At 40.7% G+C, this 19311-nt stretch overlaps 1 protein-coding gene across 1 annotated transcript in view; it reads right to left on the minus strand.

Annotated features, from left to right (window-relative positions):
- Positions 1-19311, minus strand: part of CPE (carboxypeptidase E) — a 79749-nt gene that overhangs the window by 15930 nt on the left and 44508 nt on the right. The window contains exons 2-3 of the mRNA XM_081136247.1: positions 6906-7102; positions 4753-4920 (exon numbers count right to left, since the gene is read on the minus strand). Coding sequence (XP_080992373.1) covers positions 4753-4920; positions 6906-7102 — 365 coding nt within the window. The remainder of the gene's footprint in view (positions 1-4752; positions 4921-6905; positions 7103-19311) is intronic.

Raw genomic sequence — 19311 nt, forward strand, 5'->3', positions numbered from 1 at the left:
AGTGCCATTTGCCAATCACATCCAAGGAGAGATAAATTAAGAGAATAAACCTCATTTTGGTACATCGGCATAAAGCTGATAAATATTCTATCGATCCACTCCTAAGACCTCCTCTAAGTGTGCAGCCTTTAAAACCCCTGTAAATGAAGGTACCAGCGTCCTCTCCTTCCAGGGAGCATGCCCCATTCCATTCCTTTTCCCCTCACCTTCCCCCACAGTCATGTGTCCCCTAACCTCTAAGGAACCCCATGAGACTTGCAACCAGGGAAGCAAGGGGCAGAGGCAGCTCGTCCTGGGCTTACCGCCTGAACTTGTATTCAAGGCCCTCTTTTCTCTGACTCTCAGTGAGCCAAAGCAGCCCAGCCTGGGCTCTCCTGTTGCTGCTTCTATGCCCTTCCTTGTTTCATTGTCCTAAGCATATTTTTGCTGCAGTCAATAAATTCTTGCTTTCTTTTCTACACTTTGTCTCTTGATTGAACTCTTTCCCTCAAGAAGATAAGAACTGAGTTCTTGTCATCTCCCCAGTAACAAAACGATCCTCTTAAATTTTAAAACAAAGTCAAAAGTTTGAGGAATTCATGTGGTCTTTTTAATGATTCAAAATCTTTCATATCTTGGAAACAAGACAAAGGAGGAAAGAAATTTATACCAAAGAATTAATCTGGAGCCAAAAGCTTGATATTTTTATGTGATGAGTTTTTATAGCAACTAAGAAGACTCTCAAATTCCCAAGTACTTCTTTGATTTAAAAATAATAAAAGCTTTTATTGGCATATTTATATATATTTATAGGTTGATACATGAGTAAAAATAATTTTGAAGGATACATACACAAAGGTAAATGGTGATCATTTAAGACTGTAGGCTAATAGGTTTTTTTCTCTCCTTATTTATATTCACTTTAGCTTTTCGTTTGTAATAAAATATTAATTTTGAAATTAAAAAAAAAAACATTTTAAGGAAACTGTGTCTTAAAACAAATTTAAAGATACAATCCTAAATACACAAAATCGTATCCAGCTATTAGACTTGGCCTATTGTTAGTTCTGATATGTACACTGCCGATAATATATGTTATCAGTATGCTGAAAAGCTAGCAAGCAAATTCCACGATTTGATAAATTAAACTAAGTTTTTCTTTGAGTATGAATAGAGTCTTTTAGGCTAAGTGCTAAGACCCCCTAGGTGCTGTAATTATATATTTAAGTGATCCATAGGGAAGCTACAGGAACATTCTATGTTAGAGCCCTTAATACAATCTAGGGTCAATTGGGACCTATTTTAAAACTTCCATTTAAAGGCTGTAAATATAGCTCAAATGTTATGCTCTACAATTAGATAACTTTGGCTCTTAAAATAAGTTAAAGCTACATTTGTTCTGTTTTCTTCACAACTTTAGCCACTAAGGAGAAGTATAAATTTAATGAAAATCATTTGATTTATTTTAAGTCACTTTGTTTTCAAGCAACCCGGGCCAAGGCTCATGTACTGAGCCCAGACGACAGTGGAGGTGACCCAGCCAAAGGGCTCGAGAGCAGATGAGAAATGATTTAGTGGGAAGAACTCCAGGGGAACAAGAGAGTCTTCATTCAGAGAGGTTCAGGAGAGCAACGAGAGCATCTGAACAACCTGGTAAAATTATAGGTTCCTTTCCATCACCCACCCCTGAAGCATACACACCCCAGACCTCTCAGTGGGAATTTGCAGGAATCTGCATTTTTGACCCTGACATAAATAAACCTGGATATTTAAAAAACACAATAAGGGCTACATTATATATATATAATAGGGGAAGTGGGAAAGGAGGCTGTATGGTAACATTAATGAAATGCCTGCCATGCCTAGTACCAGGCTGGGTCTAACTACTCTCTGTCTTAATAACAAAGATGGAAAAAGAAGATGAACCAGACATGGGTAATACCATCTAAAGATTCTGTGTAATGAAAACAAATCATGCTTCCATTCCAGACAAGAGACTAAACTCTAATTTTTACATATTTCTCTTTAATTTACCCTTACCTAGAAGAAGTATGGGCATTGAGATTTATAAAACAAAAGCTTTACTATTTTAAAAGCACCATGAACATGCATCATTTAAGTGAGTGCTGCTTCAGCTAGAAACATGAAATCATCTGATGCAGAGACTGTGTCAGTTTGACGAGGGTTCGCTGGAGACGAGGGAGGCAGTGCTGAGTGAATGACGGCGCTTACACAGATGTCCTGCCAGCGAGAGTTTCTGTCACGATTCCCTTATGACAAGGGACAGGAATCATTTCTCTCATCTCTCAGATTTAACAAAGACAGCACAGGCAGGCTACAGCGAGCCATGCGGGAAGTCTGTGGCTGATGCCAGCACGGGGCTTCCACAAAGGGTTTCATTTCTGTCTCACCCGCAGAGCCCATCGCACGGGAATGCCCTCTTCACCTCTGCTTACCCCAGTCGGCCCCAAGCCCTGTGCCTTCCCAGCTCCTCCTTCTCCCCCACAAAGTGGTTTGGAGGCTGAGAAACTGCAAATGTATCTGTGACTCAGAAGCAGGAATGTTTCGGTCACTCAGAATGTATCAGGTCCTGCAAGAATCCTCGGCCCCCGGCAGCCCATTTCTCAGACCAGTCCCCTGACTTGTAAGCTCAGCTCGGGTCTCTGGAATAAATCCTGAATATAGGCAAGAGAGTTTCAAGAACTTCAGACCAACAACCTGGAACTGCCTCTCTCTGGATCCTCTACCCGGTGCTCCACCCACACATAAATGCGTGTCTGGAACTCCAGCTGTGATTTTCAGGGGCTACACTTGTCAGGTATTGTGATTTGCTTGCCAGACTGGATTGCCTTGGTTCTTAACAGGCCCTCAGCCTACTCTGTGTCAGATTCAAAGATGAATCATAATTTCTGCAATCAAGGGATCAAAATCTAGAATCAAAAGAGAAAGTAGCTATATGAACGAATAATTATAACATGACATATATAATAAAGCTCCATGTAACAATTAGCACCATACGGGAAGCAAGTGTGTACAAAGAACACAGAGGGAGGCTTAACAAGATCTGTGTGGGAAAGCAGAGGCAGGCTTCACAGAAGAGGTGACATGGGAGGAAAAGAAGAGCATTCTAGACCACTGGAACACATACAAAGACATAAAATTATTAGACAATTGTATGCTTAGGGAGCAAAAGGGATTTGGTGGACTGAAGTTATGGCGTATCAGAGCCAGATTAACAAGCGGATCTGCCAGCAGCTGCCAGAAGCCAAAGGAAACTTGAACGGCCCTGGTACTTTCCAAGTTCTCATTTAGGATAAGTACCAGGAATAGTTGCTAAGCCAGCGCAGAACTGCCTGGAATAACCAAAGAAGAACTGAGGGCTGCTGACAGCACTGCCTGCCTTTCCTACAAGATGGGCTCTCCCTCGCCCTGACCTAAGTAAAACTATAATGCTCAAACAGTTTGGTTTGTGTAAGCACCAAATGTTTCGTGGATGTTAATGTTTCCATCTAAGCCTGAGGTACGTAGCAGAGAGTACTGAGAAATTATGCCAGAACGGTAATAATAGCTCTAGATCCTGGCTTCAAGTACTGTATATGTATAACTCATTCTTTATACCCACCCCATGAGGTAGATACCACTATCATCTCCGTGTCTCAGATAAAGAAGTGGAAGCACATAGTGCTTACATAACTCCAAACTCACACAGCAAGTCCGGAGCCAGGCCTGAACCAAGGTGGCTGCCTGCAGAGTCTCCATGCTAAAGCATCACACAATTCTTCCATATTAAGCTTTTACTTGATCTCTGGGCAGTGGAGAGCTAGCAAGGTTTTTTAAGTCATGGAGCAATAATTTGTGTGTGAAGATGACCACTCTGGGAGAATTCAAGAAAACTGAATGGAGTTGGGAGAGGCTGGACCCAAAACAAGAATATGTGGCTACTGTACCATCAGGGCAAATGATGGGGGCCTGAACTGGAGGGGTGGAGAGAGGCTGCAGAGGAGGGGAAGACTGACAGGTGGTAGGGAGGTTAAATCGCTGAGATTCGGTAACTAATTGCCGGTGAGTAGTGACGGCCAGGAAAAAAAATCAAAGTCTCTGATGTTAGTGGTTAAGTGAGGAAATTGTGTTTTCTTAGGGAAAGTATTTTGTTTGGGTAAGGCTGAGTTTGAGGCTCTGGGTGCCACCAGACAAAAAGACTCCACAGCAAGTAAAATAGAGAAATAGAGCTCATGTGAGAGCTAGAGTTACAAATATGGATCTGGGGTAAAGAAAGGATGGAAACCTAGGGAGAGACATATGGGTGGCAGATGGGACCCTGAAAGCCAGCATTTAAGCCAAGGTAGAAGCAGGGAAAGACACCAAATAGAGATTTGAAAGGCAGAAGAAGAGGTAGGAGAAAGTGGAGTTGTGCAAAGCAAAGGAATAGAAAATTCTAAAAAAGATCAACGGTGTGAAATGTTGTAGGAGGAGCCAATCAGATGTTCTGATAAGCACCTCTGAAGGGGCCATGATGACTTTCTAAGGCACCCACAACTGGGCTCCACTCTCCTAACCCCATCCCCAGCTCCCACTCCCCAACTACTCTGCTGGGTTCTCGGGGCAGGACTAGTATCAAGGCTCCAGCCTTTCCCACCGTGGTCTTCCCAGCCGCAGCTAACCATCCCATGCAAGTTTGACATTACTCCCACATCCTTCCTTATGATGAAGGCGCTAGAACATACTTCCTTAGGCTAGACAGTGAAACCCAAGAAAGCTATACATGCTCTCTACCTTTGTGTTTTGATCCACAATTTTCTTCAGATTTTTCAACAGATGATTATTGGGACCACCTTCCTTCTCATTAACATAAACTATCCTATCCAGGTCAGGAAAGTTCCTGTTCAGATCGATTCCCTGGGCATTGCTTCGACCCACAAACCAGTCCTTGAGCTCACCAGGCTATAAAAAAAAAACAACAAAAAAACAAAGAGGAAAATCATCAGTTACTTACTATTATTGTTGCTATGTATTTAAGGTCTCCATTAATGATTTTTAAAATAATTTATTAGGATTAATTATTTATTTCAATAGTATCCTTGGCATTTTCAACAATAGTATTTTCTCTATTTTACTGATGTAAACATGAAGTAATCCAGTTTAAAATAATTGTTATGGCAATAATAGCATTTAAAAGATATTTATCATCAAATTGCAAAAAAAAAGTCAATATATATTAGCTGGTAGTAGGTGGCATGTGTTTCAAATCATGCCACTCTTTGCTAAGGTTTAAATAAAGTATTAATTGCCTTTGTAAATCACAGCACTCTCTTTTTAAATATTCAAAAGAATAAATTACTAAATAAGATCAGAAGTTTAAAATGAATTTAATATTCATTACTTATATATTAATAATATATCTCCCTCTTATAGCCTTCATGAAAAAAAAATTAGCTCTAGAACTTTTGTTCTATAGTCTTCATAAAAAAATTTTTTTAAAAAGACTATAGAACAAAAGTTCTAGAGCTTTATTAGTTGAGAAATTTCTGTTCAATTTTAAGCCCTTCATTTCACTAATGGTATAACCTGGAAATTTAATGAATCTCTAAGATACCCAGTTATATTCCATAATGTAGATTTTTTTTTGTTTTACTATTAAATCATATCAAGTCTATAATACAGAGATAATTTCCACATTTCTGAGGTCATGTAAGCTCAGATATGTTAGACTGTGAGGAATAAAAATATATAAGATAGAAAATAGCCATGATAATATTTTGCCTGGTCTGTCCCACAGTTCTGAATATCACCTTAAAATATTAAATGATTTAATTCTCTATGTTACTAGAATTCTTCTCTCCTAATATAATTAGAAATTATTTATCAATGTTATACTTATTTACAGAAATTCACTGTCTGTGTTTCTTGCAATGTCAAAATATCAAATCACTGGATTTTTTATTTTTAAGGTTATAAATTGACTTCTTAAACTTTAGATAAACATAGTAAGTATATATTTTAATATGTTCTCACGTATAAGAGAATTATTTCAAACTGTAGAAAACAGCAAATATAATGTCCAAACAAAAAGGGAAACATACTGTATATCTTCTCTTAAAACACCATACTTTCCAGCTTCTCTAACAGTTAAAATGTATTAAATTAACTTTAGCTTTAGGAGGGGTTTTTGTTTTGTTTTGCTTTGTTTTGTTTTACTTTACATAGGCAAGGATTAAATATCAGTGAACCATTGATCTGGCCCCCCTAAAAAATATTTCTTCCTTTGTTTCAGTAGAGGGCGCTATGACATCAACTCATTCAGGTACTGCAGTGATTTTCAACCCAAGTGCCACAAGAATTTTTAAAACATGCAATACCTGACTGTTTAGTTAGGGACACTGGCCTCTTTTCCCTTAGATTGTCAAATTAAAAAAAAAAAGCAACATCCAACACAACAGTAGCCATTCAACAGTATGAATGAATCAAAATTATACCTATTTTTTTGTTAGATCGGCAAAAAATATATTTTTTGGAGTGCTGCAGAATTTTAGTAATTAGTTATGTGTGCCATGAGATGAAAAAGGTTGAAAATTGCTGAGATACAGCAGTGGCATTATTCTCCAATACAGGCCAGTAGATATTTTTCATACTTGTAGAGCTTTAGAAGGAAATTGACCTAGTCACAAACATGGATGAGAAGATACGATTTATTTAACAACGCAAACAAAACACTGATTAAATACTGACTTATTAACAACATTTCTCATTTGCAGTCTCTGCTGAAGAAACTCTCACCCATCATCCCTTACCTTCTGAATGTTTTTCTTACCAGTAAGACATATGACTTAAACCCTCCTACTGCACCATCTGTTAGCTTCATGAGTGCATTACTTGTACAAACACACAAAGTAAAGACCATGCCCTGCTCTGAGCTGGCCTGCGCTCACCTGAGATGCTGCCTTCTCAAAGCCGTCGGGATTCAGCGAAGGCATGATGTGAATCCGAGTGTTATGGATCAGCTTCACTATCGTCTCATTCCCTTTCTGGTATTCGTTGCACAAGTACTGGGCCAGGAAAATGAGCAGTTCCCGTCCAACAGCCTCATTACCATGCATGTTCCCAATGTATTTAAACTCAGGTTCACCTACAAGATAAAAATAGTATAGAGATGTTTTCTACAGCACCCATTAGAAGGCAAATGACAAACAGTGCCAAAAAATACTGTATATCTACTAATTTATTACATATAGCTGACAACTTTTCCCTCCAGAATTGATGCTGAAGAAATCTACCTTAAAAATCAAAATACTCCAAACTCCCCTTCTGTTCTATTTCTCTCTCCTTAGTCACCCACTTCTTATGAACTGAATTGTGTCTCCCAAATTCATATGTTGAAGCCCTAACCTCCAATATGACTGTACTTGGATATAAAACCTTTAAGGAGATGAAATTAAATGAGGTCATAAGGGTGGGGCCCTAATCCAACAGGACTTATAAGAAGAGGAAGACACACCATAGATCTCTCTCCTCTCTCCCAACATGCGCAGAGAAAAGGCCCTGTGAGGACACAGGGAGAAGGCAGCTGCCCGCAAGCCAGGAAGACAGTCTCATCAGAAACAACCCTGCTGGCATCTTGATCTTAGACTTTTAGCTTCCAGAACTGTGAGAAAATAAATTTCTGTTGTTTAAGCCACCAAGTCTGGGATATATTTTTATGGCAGCCCAAGCAGACAAATACACCACAGCTTTCCCAACAACAAATAATAATAATACAGTGCGTGCCTCCTATTGGTTAAGCACTGACTTGCATGTTTTCTTATTTAGCCCTCCCCAAACATCTAAAAGTAATAATTCTCCATCTCTATTCTAAGACGAGCACACTGAAGTTCTGGCCATAGTTACGCAGCCATAAAGCCAGGATTCAAATGCTTATCTTTTCATTTAGTTAAAAGTCTATGCTATTTTATTTTTTTAACCATAGTGATTAAACTTTTGGAGCCAGACTATGTGGGTTAAAATCCTAGCACCGATTCTTACTGGCTGGCCTTGAGAGAGTTATTTCAGCTCTGCGGCCCTGTTTACCCATCCGTATAGATCAGATGATAGATTCTGCCTCATGAAGTGACTATAAGAACTAAGTGAAATAATAAGTGTAAATGCTTAGACAGTGCCTGGCAAGTAACAAGTGCAATGCATTGGCTATAATTGTTTTAATATTATTATTACGTGACATTATCTTGTCATTGTGAGCTGCTTTAGTACGCATAACCTAGTTTTCTTTTTACAGTAGCCCACTAAAATATGAAGACAGGTATTTGTATTATCTTTACTGTACAAATGCAGCCCAAAGAGGATGTTTTGCTGAAGGCTCAGAATTCAAACCTAAATCATGGTTGCCCATTCCTGCTACTCTCCATTGCCTTCTAGGGGGAGAAATAAAATTGCAGAGTATAACAGCAAAGTGACCTTAGTTAATCCTGCTGTTCTGCTCTGTTCTGCTTCATCCATCCCCCAGACCCAATTTCGGCAGTGGAAAAGATGCCCCATCTACAAAATCACTAGGGCTGCTCCCCCTGGTTTAAAAAGAAAAATTGTTATCTAAATATTCTCCGCACTAGATTCCTGAGTGTGTGATTTAAGTGACTGCTCACCAGTAAACCATGTCTTGTGTGACCTCTCAGCCTGAGCTTAAGCTAATCTTCTTCTAAGGATCAGATGGAAGCAGGAGCAGTGCTATTTATATGCCCTCATTTTTCACTTTCAGGGAAAGTCGCTGATAAAACTACTGAGAGACTTGCCCAGGAGATGTGTGAGAAGAGATGTTTGCTTCTGATTTCAAAAGTCGTAAGAACTTTCTTCCTTTCTGTCAAACTCACATGCGTTATACCTTCCCCTGACTGGATGTAATCATTAGACGGGGCAAGGAAAAGCTGGAGCGGTCCATTGGGAAAGGAGAGACCTAGCAGCCAGAGGACATTGAGCCCGCTTTGCAGTTCTCTGAGAAGACTGCACCGTTGGAGGCATGCTGGTCCTACCCCCTGCTCAGCCCAACACAGCTTTGAAGCTTTAGTCACTCCAAAGAGCTTAGCCCACAACCCGTAAGAGTAGATGGGCACATTGAAATTTTCTATTACTTCTCTGGATTTAAAAAAAAAAAAATCTTTAATCACTTAAAGGCAAATGCATAGTCACTTAGCTCCCCCCACCCATCCCTCCAACCCACCCCTACCCTCCCACCCCTACCCCTGGCCACAATGTTTTGTGCGGATGTCACGGTGTATTACGTATTTAAATTTGAACGCTGTGGAAGAACTCATGCTCTCCCAGTTCTGCCACAGATGGTACCACTCCCTAACCTGCTTTACTCCTTTATGTTTGCAACTCCTGATTTTCAAACTCAGAAAACTTCCAGTATGGTTTTGCTTCTGTGACTCTTCAGGAAATTGCTTTCAGCTACAAATCTCTCCCAATGTGGCTATTGTATTTGTGAGGAGATAGAAATAATAATTACAATAGCAATGCTTTAGGTTGACATGAAGATAGGACTGTAAACGTCATTTTATAGAAGATATTAATGTGTAGGAATAAAATGCAAGGCACATATGAAGTAGCAAAAGAAAAGGCAAGTATAATTTTATCTCCATCTGTCTTCAGGAATTAGGTCGCTAGATAATGCTCTCAGCGGAATACAGAAGGGCTGTATTCTTTTAAGCCTACTGACATGTCTTGTGAGATGGAGAAGAGCTACAGATTAACTATAGCATTTGTTGGATGTGTATATGCAAATTCTGGTGTCAGACACTACAAGGAACCCAAAAACAAGCAGAGCAGGATTCCTAAACTCAAGGAATGGGGGACACAGACCTGCACAGAACAGCGTTCAGGAGCAAGGCAATGACGAAGGAATGCTGGATCATTAACGACCGGCTTCCAGATTCTAAGCTGGAATATTCCTTCTGCCTCTTTGGCCCCCCTCTGACCTTTGCCCTCCCAGAGCCAGGCTGTGTATCTTTTCAAACACAATCCCCATCAGGTCCCCTCTAAATCCTAAAAATCTGTTAACTTCCCATTTGCATTTACCATAAAGCCCAAGAATTCTCTACGAGATTTTTAGCTCCCATATCGCCTTGTCTGACCCACCTCCCTGGCTCCTGAGGCACCATTCTCCGCTCCCTGTCTTTCAGCCACACTTCCTCCGGCCACAGGGCTCTTGCCTATGATGAGCTTTTCTCACACACAGGTGGAGAAATACGGTTTTCTCAGAGCATGTTTAGTCTAAATCCAGTTCCTTCGTTATTTTTAATATCTCAGTTTGAAAATATACATTAATCAGTGTGGTTTCTTAATTCCCCATCCCAAGACTGTATGGTCTATTAGTACAGAGATGGTATCTATTTTAGCTCACTAGAATATCATCTGTGCCCAATGTAGAGTTGAAAACATGGTAAGAGCACAAAATCAGCAATCAAATAAATTCATGAGTAAATGAGTAAATGAATGGCCTTGCTTTTAATGCCATCCTCCCGGCAGCATGACTGGCAGCACAGCATGCCCTTGAGATGCGGAACAGGGAAGGGCACACATGAATAACTGAAGGGGACTTGAGTCAGTGTCAGGGAGCCCGCACCCCGTGTGGAATACTTAGAGGACTCGGTGCTTGTTGCTGTGTCCGACATTCTCAGGCAGGACTAGAAATTGCTCTTGGGGAACGAAGGCAGCAGTGTTGTGAACAGCTGATTGGCCAGGGAGAAGATTAATCTCCATGGTCACCAGAGAACCACAAAACCTCTCTGCGCAAGCAGCTCCCTGGGCTATTTTTGTTGTAAAGTCTAAACAAAGGGTTCCGAAGAGACTGCCCTCAGAAATAGAGATAAAATGGAAGGCTTTGAACTTTGAATAAGCCTCCCTGTGTCAATTTAACTTCAATTTATTTAACAAAGGAGTGACAGCTTTTCATCATAACTTACTTTTCTTTTCTGGGGCCCTACAGATAGAGTTTACAGCAGGTTATTAAAAAGATGACTCATGCACCCCTGTTTACAATGTCTACAGAGAGCAAATCCTAGGTTAGCAGGTACGTCATTCCTTGTGGGCACAGAAAGCAATGCACAGGTCCCCCGGCTCGTCCCTCTCCTAGCAACGGGAAGGAAAGGTATTGAACATTTTTGTCAGTACACTTGAGGGTGGTTGGTTTCACGTTCATCTTACTCTCCTCGATCACTAATTCATTCCCCTTTTTACACAGTAGTTTACGCTGAGTTCCTGATCCCGCAACTGAGGAATCATCGCATTTGCACAGGATGCGTTGTGTTGGCTCAGGAAGTACAGTTTCCCTGTTGCATCAATTTTTCCACAGTTTCCTGTAACTATCTGGTTTCCAGTCACGTCACAGGGCATACTGTCATCAATTAAGCCATTGCTAAATGATAATCACCTCAGAAACCAAGTCCAGCCTGGGTGGGCTGACTTTTTCTCTTTTCCATCTGTATCACAGAATAGTTAATGTACCTGATTGGATTTGTATTCTCATCAGAACAGGATAAGAATAACTTACAAGTTTTTTTAAATAAGCTCCAAAGTTTTACTGAAGTGAGAAATAATTCAATAAATTTTAAACCAGAGCAAGCAAATGATTTTAAGTTCCATACGTATAACTCTTAATTTGCCATATGTGTTTTGAAATAACTAAATCAGTAAAAATAAATAAATAAATAAATAAATAAATAAATAAATAAATAAATAAATAAAGTAAAAACACAAAACAAACAAAACCCTTAGAAATTACACCACCAGAAACCCACACCCCTTAGGCTTAGCATGTAGACGAAGTTTGAAGCTGACTGGTGGATTAGTAAAGCCCCAGATGGTAGAAATTAATGACCTTAAAGTGACGGGAGAGCCCCTAAAGCAGAAGCCGACAAGGCCCAATAGACTGAGCCCAAAAAAACAGTCAAATAAAGGGGCAAATGTAAAAAAAAATACGATTTGCCTTTTCCAAAAAAGGAAAATTTTCTTTCACCCCTTTGGTTAAGCCAGTGGTCAGCCTATCTGTCTCTCTAATATTTTCTCCTCTTGCCAACAACTGACTGGCTGACCATTGGATAGAGTAATTGATCATAAAATGTTTAGGTTCCCTTTCAAATCTTAGAGTCAATTATTCAATGACCTCCATATGGGAAGAAAGCAGTAGAGGGAAAATATTTAATGAGAAATGAGATAAATGTGAAAGTAAGTTGTGAATTGTGAAATTCTACATAAGTATAGCATCACTATTTAGAATAAATAAGTAGATTAAGGGTACTGTAAGAAAGAAAATTGTTTTTTAAATCACAGTTGACATATAATATTACATTTTAGTTTCACATGTACAACATAGTGATTCGACATTTATATACCTTACAAAGAGATCAGCACAATAAGTCACCATACAAAGTTATTATGATATTATTAAATATATTCCCTATGCTCTACATCCTCATGATTTGGACAAAAAGAAAGAACTTGATTATAGTAACAGAACACTTTCATCTTTCATTCTGTAAGTAGAGATGAACTCACATCCAGATGAATCTATTCTTTCTCTAACATCAAATTATTGCCAAAATATAAGTCCACTCACTCATTTGGAAATTATATACTTAACTCACTGATTACACAATTCTTAGGATTGGTGACAATTGCAAAATACAAGTTCCTAGTACATGTAATGTACTAAACACATTGTTGAATTAACTATAGTATCCAAAAATAACACCCCATTTCTCAAAGATATTATGGTAAATGTGCATACAACCAATGACTCTAAGAAACAGACAAATAGCTAGACAAGCAGCACAATCACTGAGCTGAGCTGATTCACAAACAACTAGGCGCGCGGAAACATCTTCGGAACAGATGGGAGTTTTAATCAATGATCTCCCTCCCTCGGTGGTAAACCGAGGGTTCAGACATTACTGGTACTAATTGTTTCCACTTGTTTGATGTTCTAACATATGACCTGTAAGTAATTCTTGTAGAATGAACCCTGCGAGTTTCTAGAACTCGTCAATAAGCCCATCATTAATTGGCTCATGTTTTAGCACATCTTCGCAGCCTAAAATACTGAGCATATTTCTAAAAGAAATTCAAATCTCCAGAGGCCAAATAAACAATGGAAGAGGGTGGGTATGATTATACAAATAGATGCCTGTTGTACCTAAGACATGAGGGGAAAATAAAGAAGGGAGGGAGGAAAAGAAATGAAGGAAAGACAAAACAATAGAAACAAGCCATATTTCTCAACAAGTGTTGGCTGACAATTCTGAGAGTTCTCTGAAACTAAGAGAAAATGGTAGATCATCCTAATGAACCAAGACATGACTACAAAAAATAATGGAAAACCACAAGTCCCTTTTTACAGTCATCTCTCTTTATGCCCATAAATGAACAACTCATTTTATTTCAAAGGTGAAGAGATGAAAAAGATGATTAACGGTGATGTCACAGAACCAGTGTGGGTGGAAAACGTCAAGCATTTCTAGCAGACACGAATGAATGAGAAATAAAAACTTCAATTTGCTATTAAGCAGATAAAGTGGTAGCAACACTGACCACCCAGAACAAAATCAGCAAGGTAAAAGCTTAGTTGAACAATCTCTTTCCAGAAACTCCTTGGAACTGTCTTTTTAATTCTCTCAGGAAGAAGGTAACTCATATGTCAAACTGATTTGTCAGAACATCTTCAGAAGTGAAATAAGCCAGTCAGAGAAAGACAAGGATCACATGATCTCACTCATATGTGGAATCTAATGAACAAAATAAACTGATGAACAAAATAGATCCAGAGACATGGAAGCATGCAACAGACTGAGGGGTCTCAGAGGGAAGGTGGGGGTGGGTGGCTGGGTGGGGAGAGATTAATCAAACAATTTATATGCATATATGCAAAATCCACGGACACAGACAATAGTGTGGGGAAGGTCTGGGGTGGGAGCGGATGTGGGGTGGAGGGGATCAATGGGGGTATAAGAGTGGGCAGAGAAAGAGAGAGCAAGAGACACTGACTTGTAAATACTAAAAGAACTCTTTAGAAAGCTGAGTGCTTTTTCTTATTGTTGGTTCCCTCCAACCAGCTTGAGTACCCACCCACCAAAAGGCACACGCAGCATAATTCTGGAGGCCACTATGTGATCTCAAGTCTGAGATTCACTATAAATGTTAAACTGCATGACCCCCCAAATATCTGCTAATGTGTACTGAATCCAATGTTAGATGCAGAAAGATGGTAGACTACTATAGGGCTTACCCCTATAATGCTTCAGAGCTACTCAGATCACAGGAAAATATATTGCCCTCCTCAATTTTTAAATTCCATTTTTAAAATTTAAATAGACATTAAATAATTAAGCATAGTTCTACATTTTAATATAGTTATGAATAAATTATGAGTAATCATGAATTCTTAGAGGATATGTACTACCATATTTTGTTTACAGTTCTCTCACTAAAGATTTTTATTGATTGCAACTGTTCTAATTTTATCTCCCACTCCATCTTACCCTTCTTCTGCTACTTTTTTATTTATTTCTTCAGGACTAAGCCCTTTAGAGAATTTTTTTCAATGAAGAGGAGAGGGTAGTAAAATGATGGACAAAAATCTCATACAAGGTCAAGTAGCTAATTAAATAGATACACACTTCCCACCCCCCAAAAAAGATTAGAGATTTTTGAGCTTACAATACATTTATTAGCTTGTATTCTTCCCTTAGGGATTCTTTAATATTAATTTAAATAAATATTCTACAAGTATTCAAAAGTAAAATGAATATTGAAATGTTTTGCTAAATAAAATACAAAGCACCGGCTTCAATGAAAAAATAAAGTTACTAAATATAAACTAATCATCTTTAATTTCATGTGTACCCCAAGTAAATAACGTCTACAATCCCAAAATGTCAACATAATATTTTACACTGAGCCTTATCATTGTTTTTTGCTAACAAGTTCATGATTTTTTAAAGCTATTTAAGATTCTGCATTTGGATGATTTGAAATATCTTGTCAAAAAATTCTTAATGGAATATATGGATTCGGTTTCCATTGACTCAACTCCTATCAATAAAGTTCGACACTTTTCTTCACATAGGAGTTGCACCTTTCTTGTTAAATCTGTCCTTGGGTATACAATCATGAAAGAATTCTTTTTCCACTACTATATCTAACTTGTTATTGCTACTATTTTTAAAAGCTGTTAACTTTCTTGCCATTTCTTTTATATTTTCAAATCCAAAGAATAAATAGGAGTAGGGAATTTTTAAAACTATAAGCAAAAATTAATATTTGAAAACACAAACAATGAAACAGTAGAGGGGCTAAATAACATCAATGAAATTGAAAATATTCATGCTGATTTCTGATTTCCAGCCTCCAGAACTTAAGAAATAAATGTCTGCTGTTTATAAGATATCTAGTCTGTGGTACTTTGCTATAGCATAGACAGATGGTTATCAAAAAACAAAAGACAGCAAGTGTTGGCGAAGATGTGGAGAAATTGGAACCCTTGTACACTATTGGTGGGGATGCAAAACGGTACAGACCCTATGGAAAACAGCATGGAGTTTCCTCAAAAAATTAAAGCTAAAATTGCCATATGATCCAGCAATCCCACTTCTTGAGTATTTATCCAAAAGAACTGAATTCTGAATCTTGAGATATTTGCACTCCCATGTTCACTGCAGCGCTGTTGACAATAGCCAAGATGAATGGATAAAGAAAATGTTGTGGTATATATGCACAATGGAATATTACTCAGCCTTATATTAAAAAAGAAGAAAACTCAGCATTATGTGATAACATGGATGAACCTTGAGGACATTGTGCTAAATAAGCCAGTCTCAGAAGGACAAATACTGCATGATTCCAACTATGTTTCTACAAGGTCTGCCAATCCTCCATAAACTCACTGTCCAGCAGTAGAACTTTCTGCCGTGGTTGGCAGTTTTCTATATCTGTGCTGTCCAGTATAGCAACACTAGAACACTTCAAATGTGGCCAGTGTAAATGAGTACTGGATTTTTAATTACACTTAATTTTAATTAAATTTGAATAGCTGTGTGGGACTACAATCTTGAACATGACATTCTAGCTCATTGTACTTTTTTTTATTGTTGTTACAATCTGGAAACTGAATTTGGCACTTTTGTATGAATTCCCTGTACGTTAAGTTTATTTACATCTCAAGAAGACAAGTCTGAGGAATACCAGAAAAAGGAAATCTGGGAATAGTACTGTGGACACACTAGCACAAGCCGCAGCTATATTTCTGAATAAAAACATTGTTTTGCTGTAGGAAGAAACTTCCCTTAGCGTGGAAACATTTTAAAGGTTCTGCCAAACCAGAAATGCTATTTAAGTAATAAGAATTTATAAAAAGAATACTATATTTTATACAAAATATGGAATGCATTCCTTACTGCCCTTTTTAGCAGGAGAAATGATCGATCATGACTAGAAGCATTTACAAAACTCACCTTGAATGCATCTGTACACACAACCTAGTCAGCTGCAACAGACCTGCAGCAAGAGCAGTCATGGTCATTTCGACTGGGTCAAAATGCCTACAGGGCCTCAGCCATAACCCATGCCCTTCAGCTACAGACGAAAGTCAAACCCAAAATTTTGAGTGCTCTCAGAACCAAAGGGAAATTTTAAAAATCTGTAAAGAAAACTCAAATATGATGGGATAAGTAATTGAGAGTAACTGAAACCAAGATCTCGTGGAAAATGCCCACCCTGAAAGTTATAATTACTGGTTCTAGACTGCTACTTGGAAAACAGGCTAGTGCGTATGGAGCTGGCTTGAGGGTGCCTGAAAACTGAAGCTCCACCGTGGTCTGCTCCGGACACAGGTGCTGACAGGCCATTCAAATGATGGCATCATTCTCTGGCAAAATGGGGCTGAGTCATTGTGATGTCTTATGTCACAGGACAGCTAAGGTCCACCAAGTGCTGCTGATCAGGCCTCTTTAGGAGTTCAGGATATACATGAGACACTTCCTCTCCAAGTTCCTTCAATTCTCCACGTACACAATACTCTAAATTTCTTTATGCTATTTGAGCTATTAAAAACACTTTCAACCCGAGCCAGTCTGACTCAGTGGTTGGAGAGTCGGCCCACGGACTGAAGGGTCCCAGGTTCGATTCTGGCCAAGGACACATACCTCGGTCGCAGGCTGGATCCCCGGCTGGGTTGGGGTGGGTGCAGAAGACAACCAATCGATGTGTCTCTCTCACATCTGTGGTTTTCTCTCTCTCTCTCTCCCCCCCTCCACTCTCTCTGAAAAGCAACGGAAAAAGTATCCATGGGTGAGGATTTTTTTAAAAATCACTTGTCACTAAAGAAAACCCGTCAATGCATGTATTTCCCAATTTGAGAAGTAGAGGCAGAGGTGGTACTTTCTTGCTCACTCCTTGAAATTCTCCCAGCACTGATGCTTATGTCTATTAAGGACTGTGGGTTGACACTTTAAGGGAACCCAATCAAGATGGTATGAGAAGAATGTCCTATAAAGTGGATAAGACTTGAAGTATATAAATTGTTATAGAAATTTACTCTTGTTTATACCCTTCGTGTTCACATGAAACATGATGTCAGGGGCATTTCCCCAAATCCTGTAAATCACACCACTGCCCCAGAAACCACAGCTTGGGGGGGGGGCAGTAGCTGGGGGGATTCTGAATCTGACATTTGGTTCATTTCTGCTGCCATGAATACCGTGGTAATACTTCCATTTGCCAACGTCTGTATTATTAGAGGAGTTTAGCTCAAACTGGTCTGACTTCTGGGTAAGTAAAGAGACAACATTATTTTCTTTTCTTTTTTTCTTTTTTGTGGCCCCAGGGAGGCCACCCCCATTTATTACTTTGCAGACTCAGCCCCTCCCTCACTCCTTGGTCAGCAGCATGTCTAGAAAAAATGTTTTCAGTGGTCCAGAGTCTGCACCTGTGTCCTTGGTGGTAATGGGTCCCCTGGCTTCAAACTGTGCCACCCTCGGCCTCGTGGGCCTCTTCCGGCCAGCAGCAGATGCCGCCTCCCAGGGCAGTCAGCAGGCAGGGCTCGCGGCGGTGGTAGGCCAGTGACTGCACCACAACAGGACCCACCTGCAGGGCCAGTGCCAGGCCACCCTCCACCGGGTCCCAGAAGAGCACCTTCCCAGCCTCAGACAGCTGGCTGCGGCGAATGTCACGCTGGCTCAGGCAGCAATCCAGCCTGTACTCCTGGTTCTCATGGCCCTGTACTCCCCCAGCAGCTCCCCCGCGTGGGGAGAAGCCTCAGCGTGGAGTCCAGTCCAGCTGGACACCAGGGCGCACGGCCCGACCCGGCTGAAGCAGGTGCAAGCGACGGGGTGCCCAGGAGCCTGAGAAGTCGGCCCGTCCTCTGGTCACCGCCTGGACCATCCGCGGAGCCTGCCAGCATCTCGCGGCCGACAGCGTCACCCTGGACACGCATCCCTGGCCTGGCCCAGCTCTGCACTGGCCCAGGCCCGACAGCAGCAGCCCCAGCAGTGGGCCCTGGAACCGACAGGGCCGGACAGGATGGCAGCGGCCCCTCCTGCCGCTGCGCCGCGCTCACCTTCCCTGCGGAGCGCGGGGCTTTACGCACGGCCGGCCCGATGCCGCCTGCCACGCACCCCTGCCTGGTCCCGCTGCTGGCGCAGAGGCTGAGTGGTCAAAGGAGCCGGCAGCACCCCGCACCCCGTGGCCGTGGCCGCTGCACGCCCGCAGCAGCGCCCCCGCAGCAGCGCCCCCGCAGCAGCGCCCCCGCAGCAGCGCCCCCGCAGCAGCGCCCCCGCAGCGGGTTCCGCAGCTTCAGGAACAGCGTCTGGGGCGCATCTGCGGCAGCTCCGGGCCCCGGGCTCTGGCCCAGGGAAAGCCTTTGCTCGGGATCCCTCCTCGCAGCCTTGCCTGGGTCTGTACTGAGGTTTCCAAGCCTTACTCGCTTGGGTGTCGAGACAATGTTATTTTCTACAATGATGAAGATTAACTTTAAAACCACCCTTCTTCCTGTCTCCCAGTGATCGAAGGCTGAAAAAAATACTAGGAGGCTTTCTGGTTAAAGACGTGACCTCGTGAGAGGCATGTTGGAAAGCTGGAGAGGACAGCCGAGAGCAAAGCCAGAAAGCACAGGCGCACAGAGTGAGCAGGAAAAACCAAACAAAGCAAGGAAGGCTCACCGAAGTCTCACGTGAAGCTATAGAACAGCGTAACTGTATTATGCAAATAGTAGTCTTTGATCTAAGCTATTAAAATCTGAAAAGTTCTATAAAGCAGAGATGTAAACTCGGCAAACAAGTAAATTGCATTTTGTTCATTCAA

Source organism: Miniopterus schreibersii (genome assembly GCF_964146895.1).
Source record: "Miniopterus schreibersii genome assembly, chromosome: 4".
NCBI lineage: Eukaryota > Metazoa > Chordata > Mammalia > Chiroptera > Miniopteridae > Miniopterus > Miniopterus schreibersii.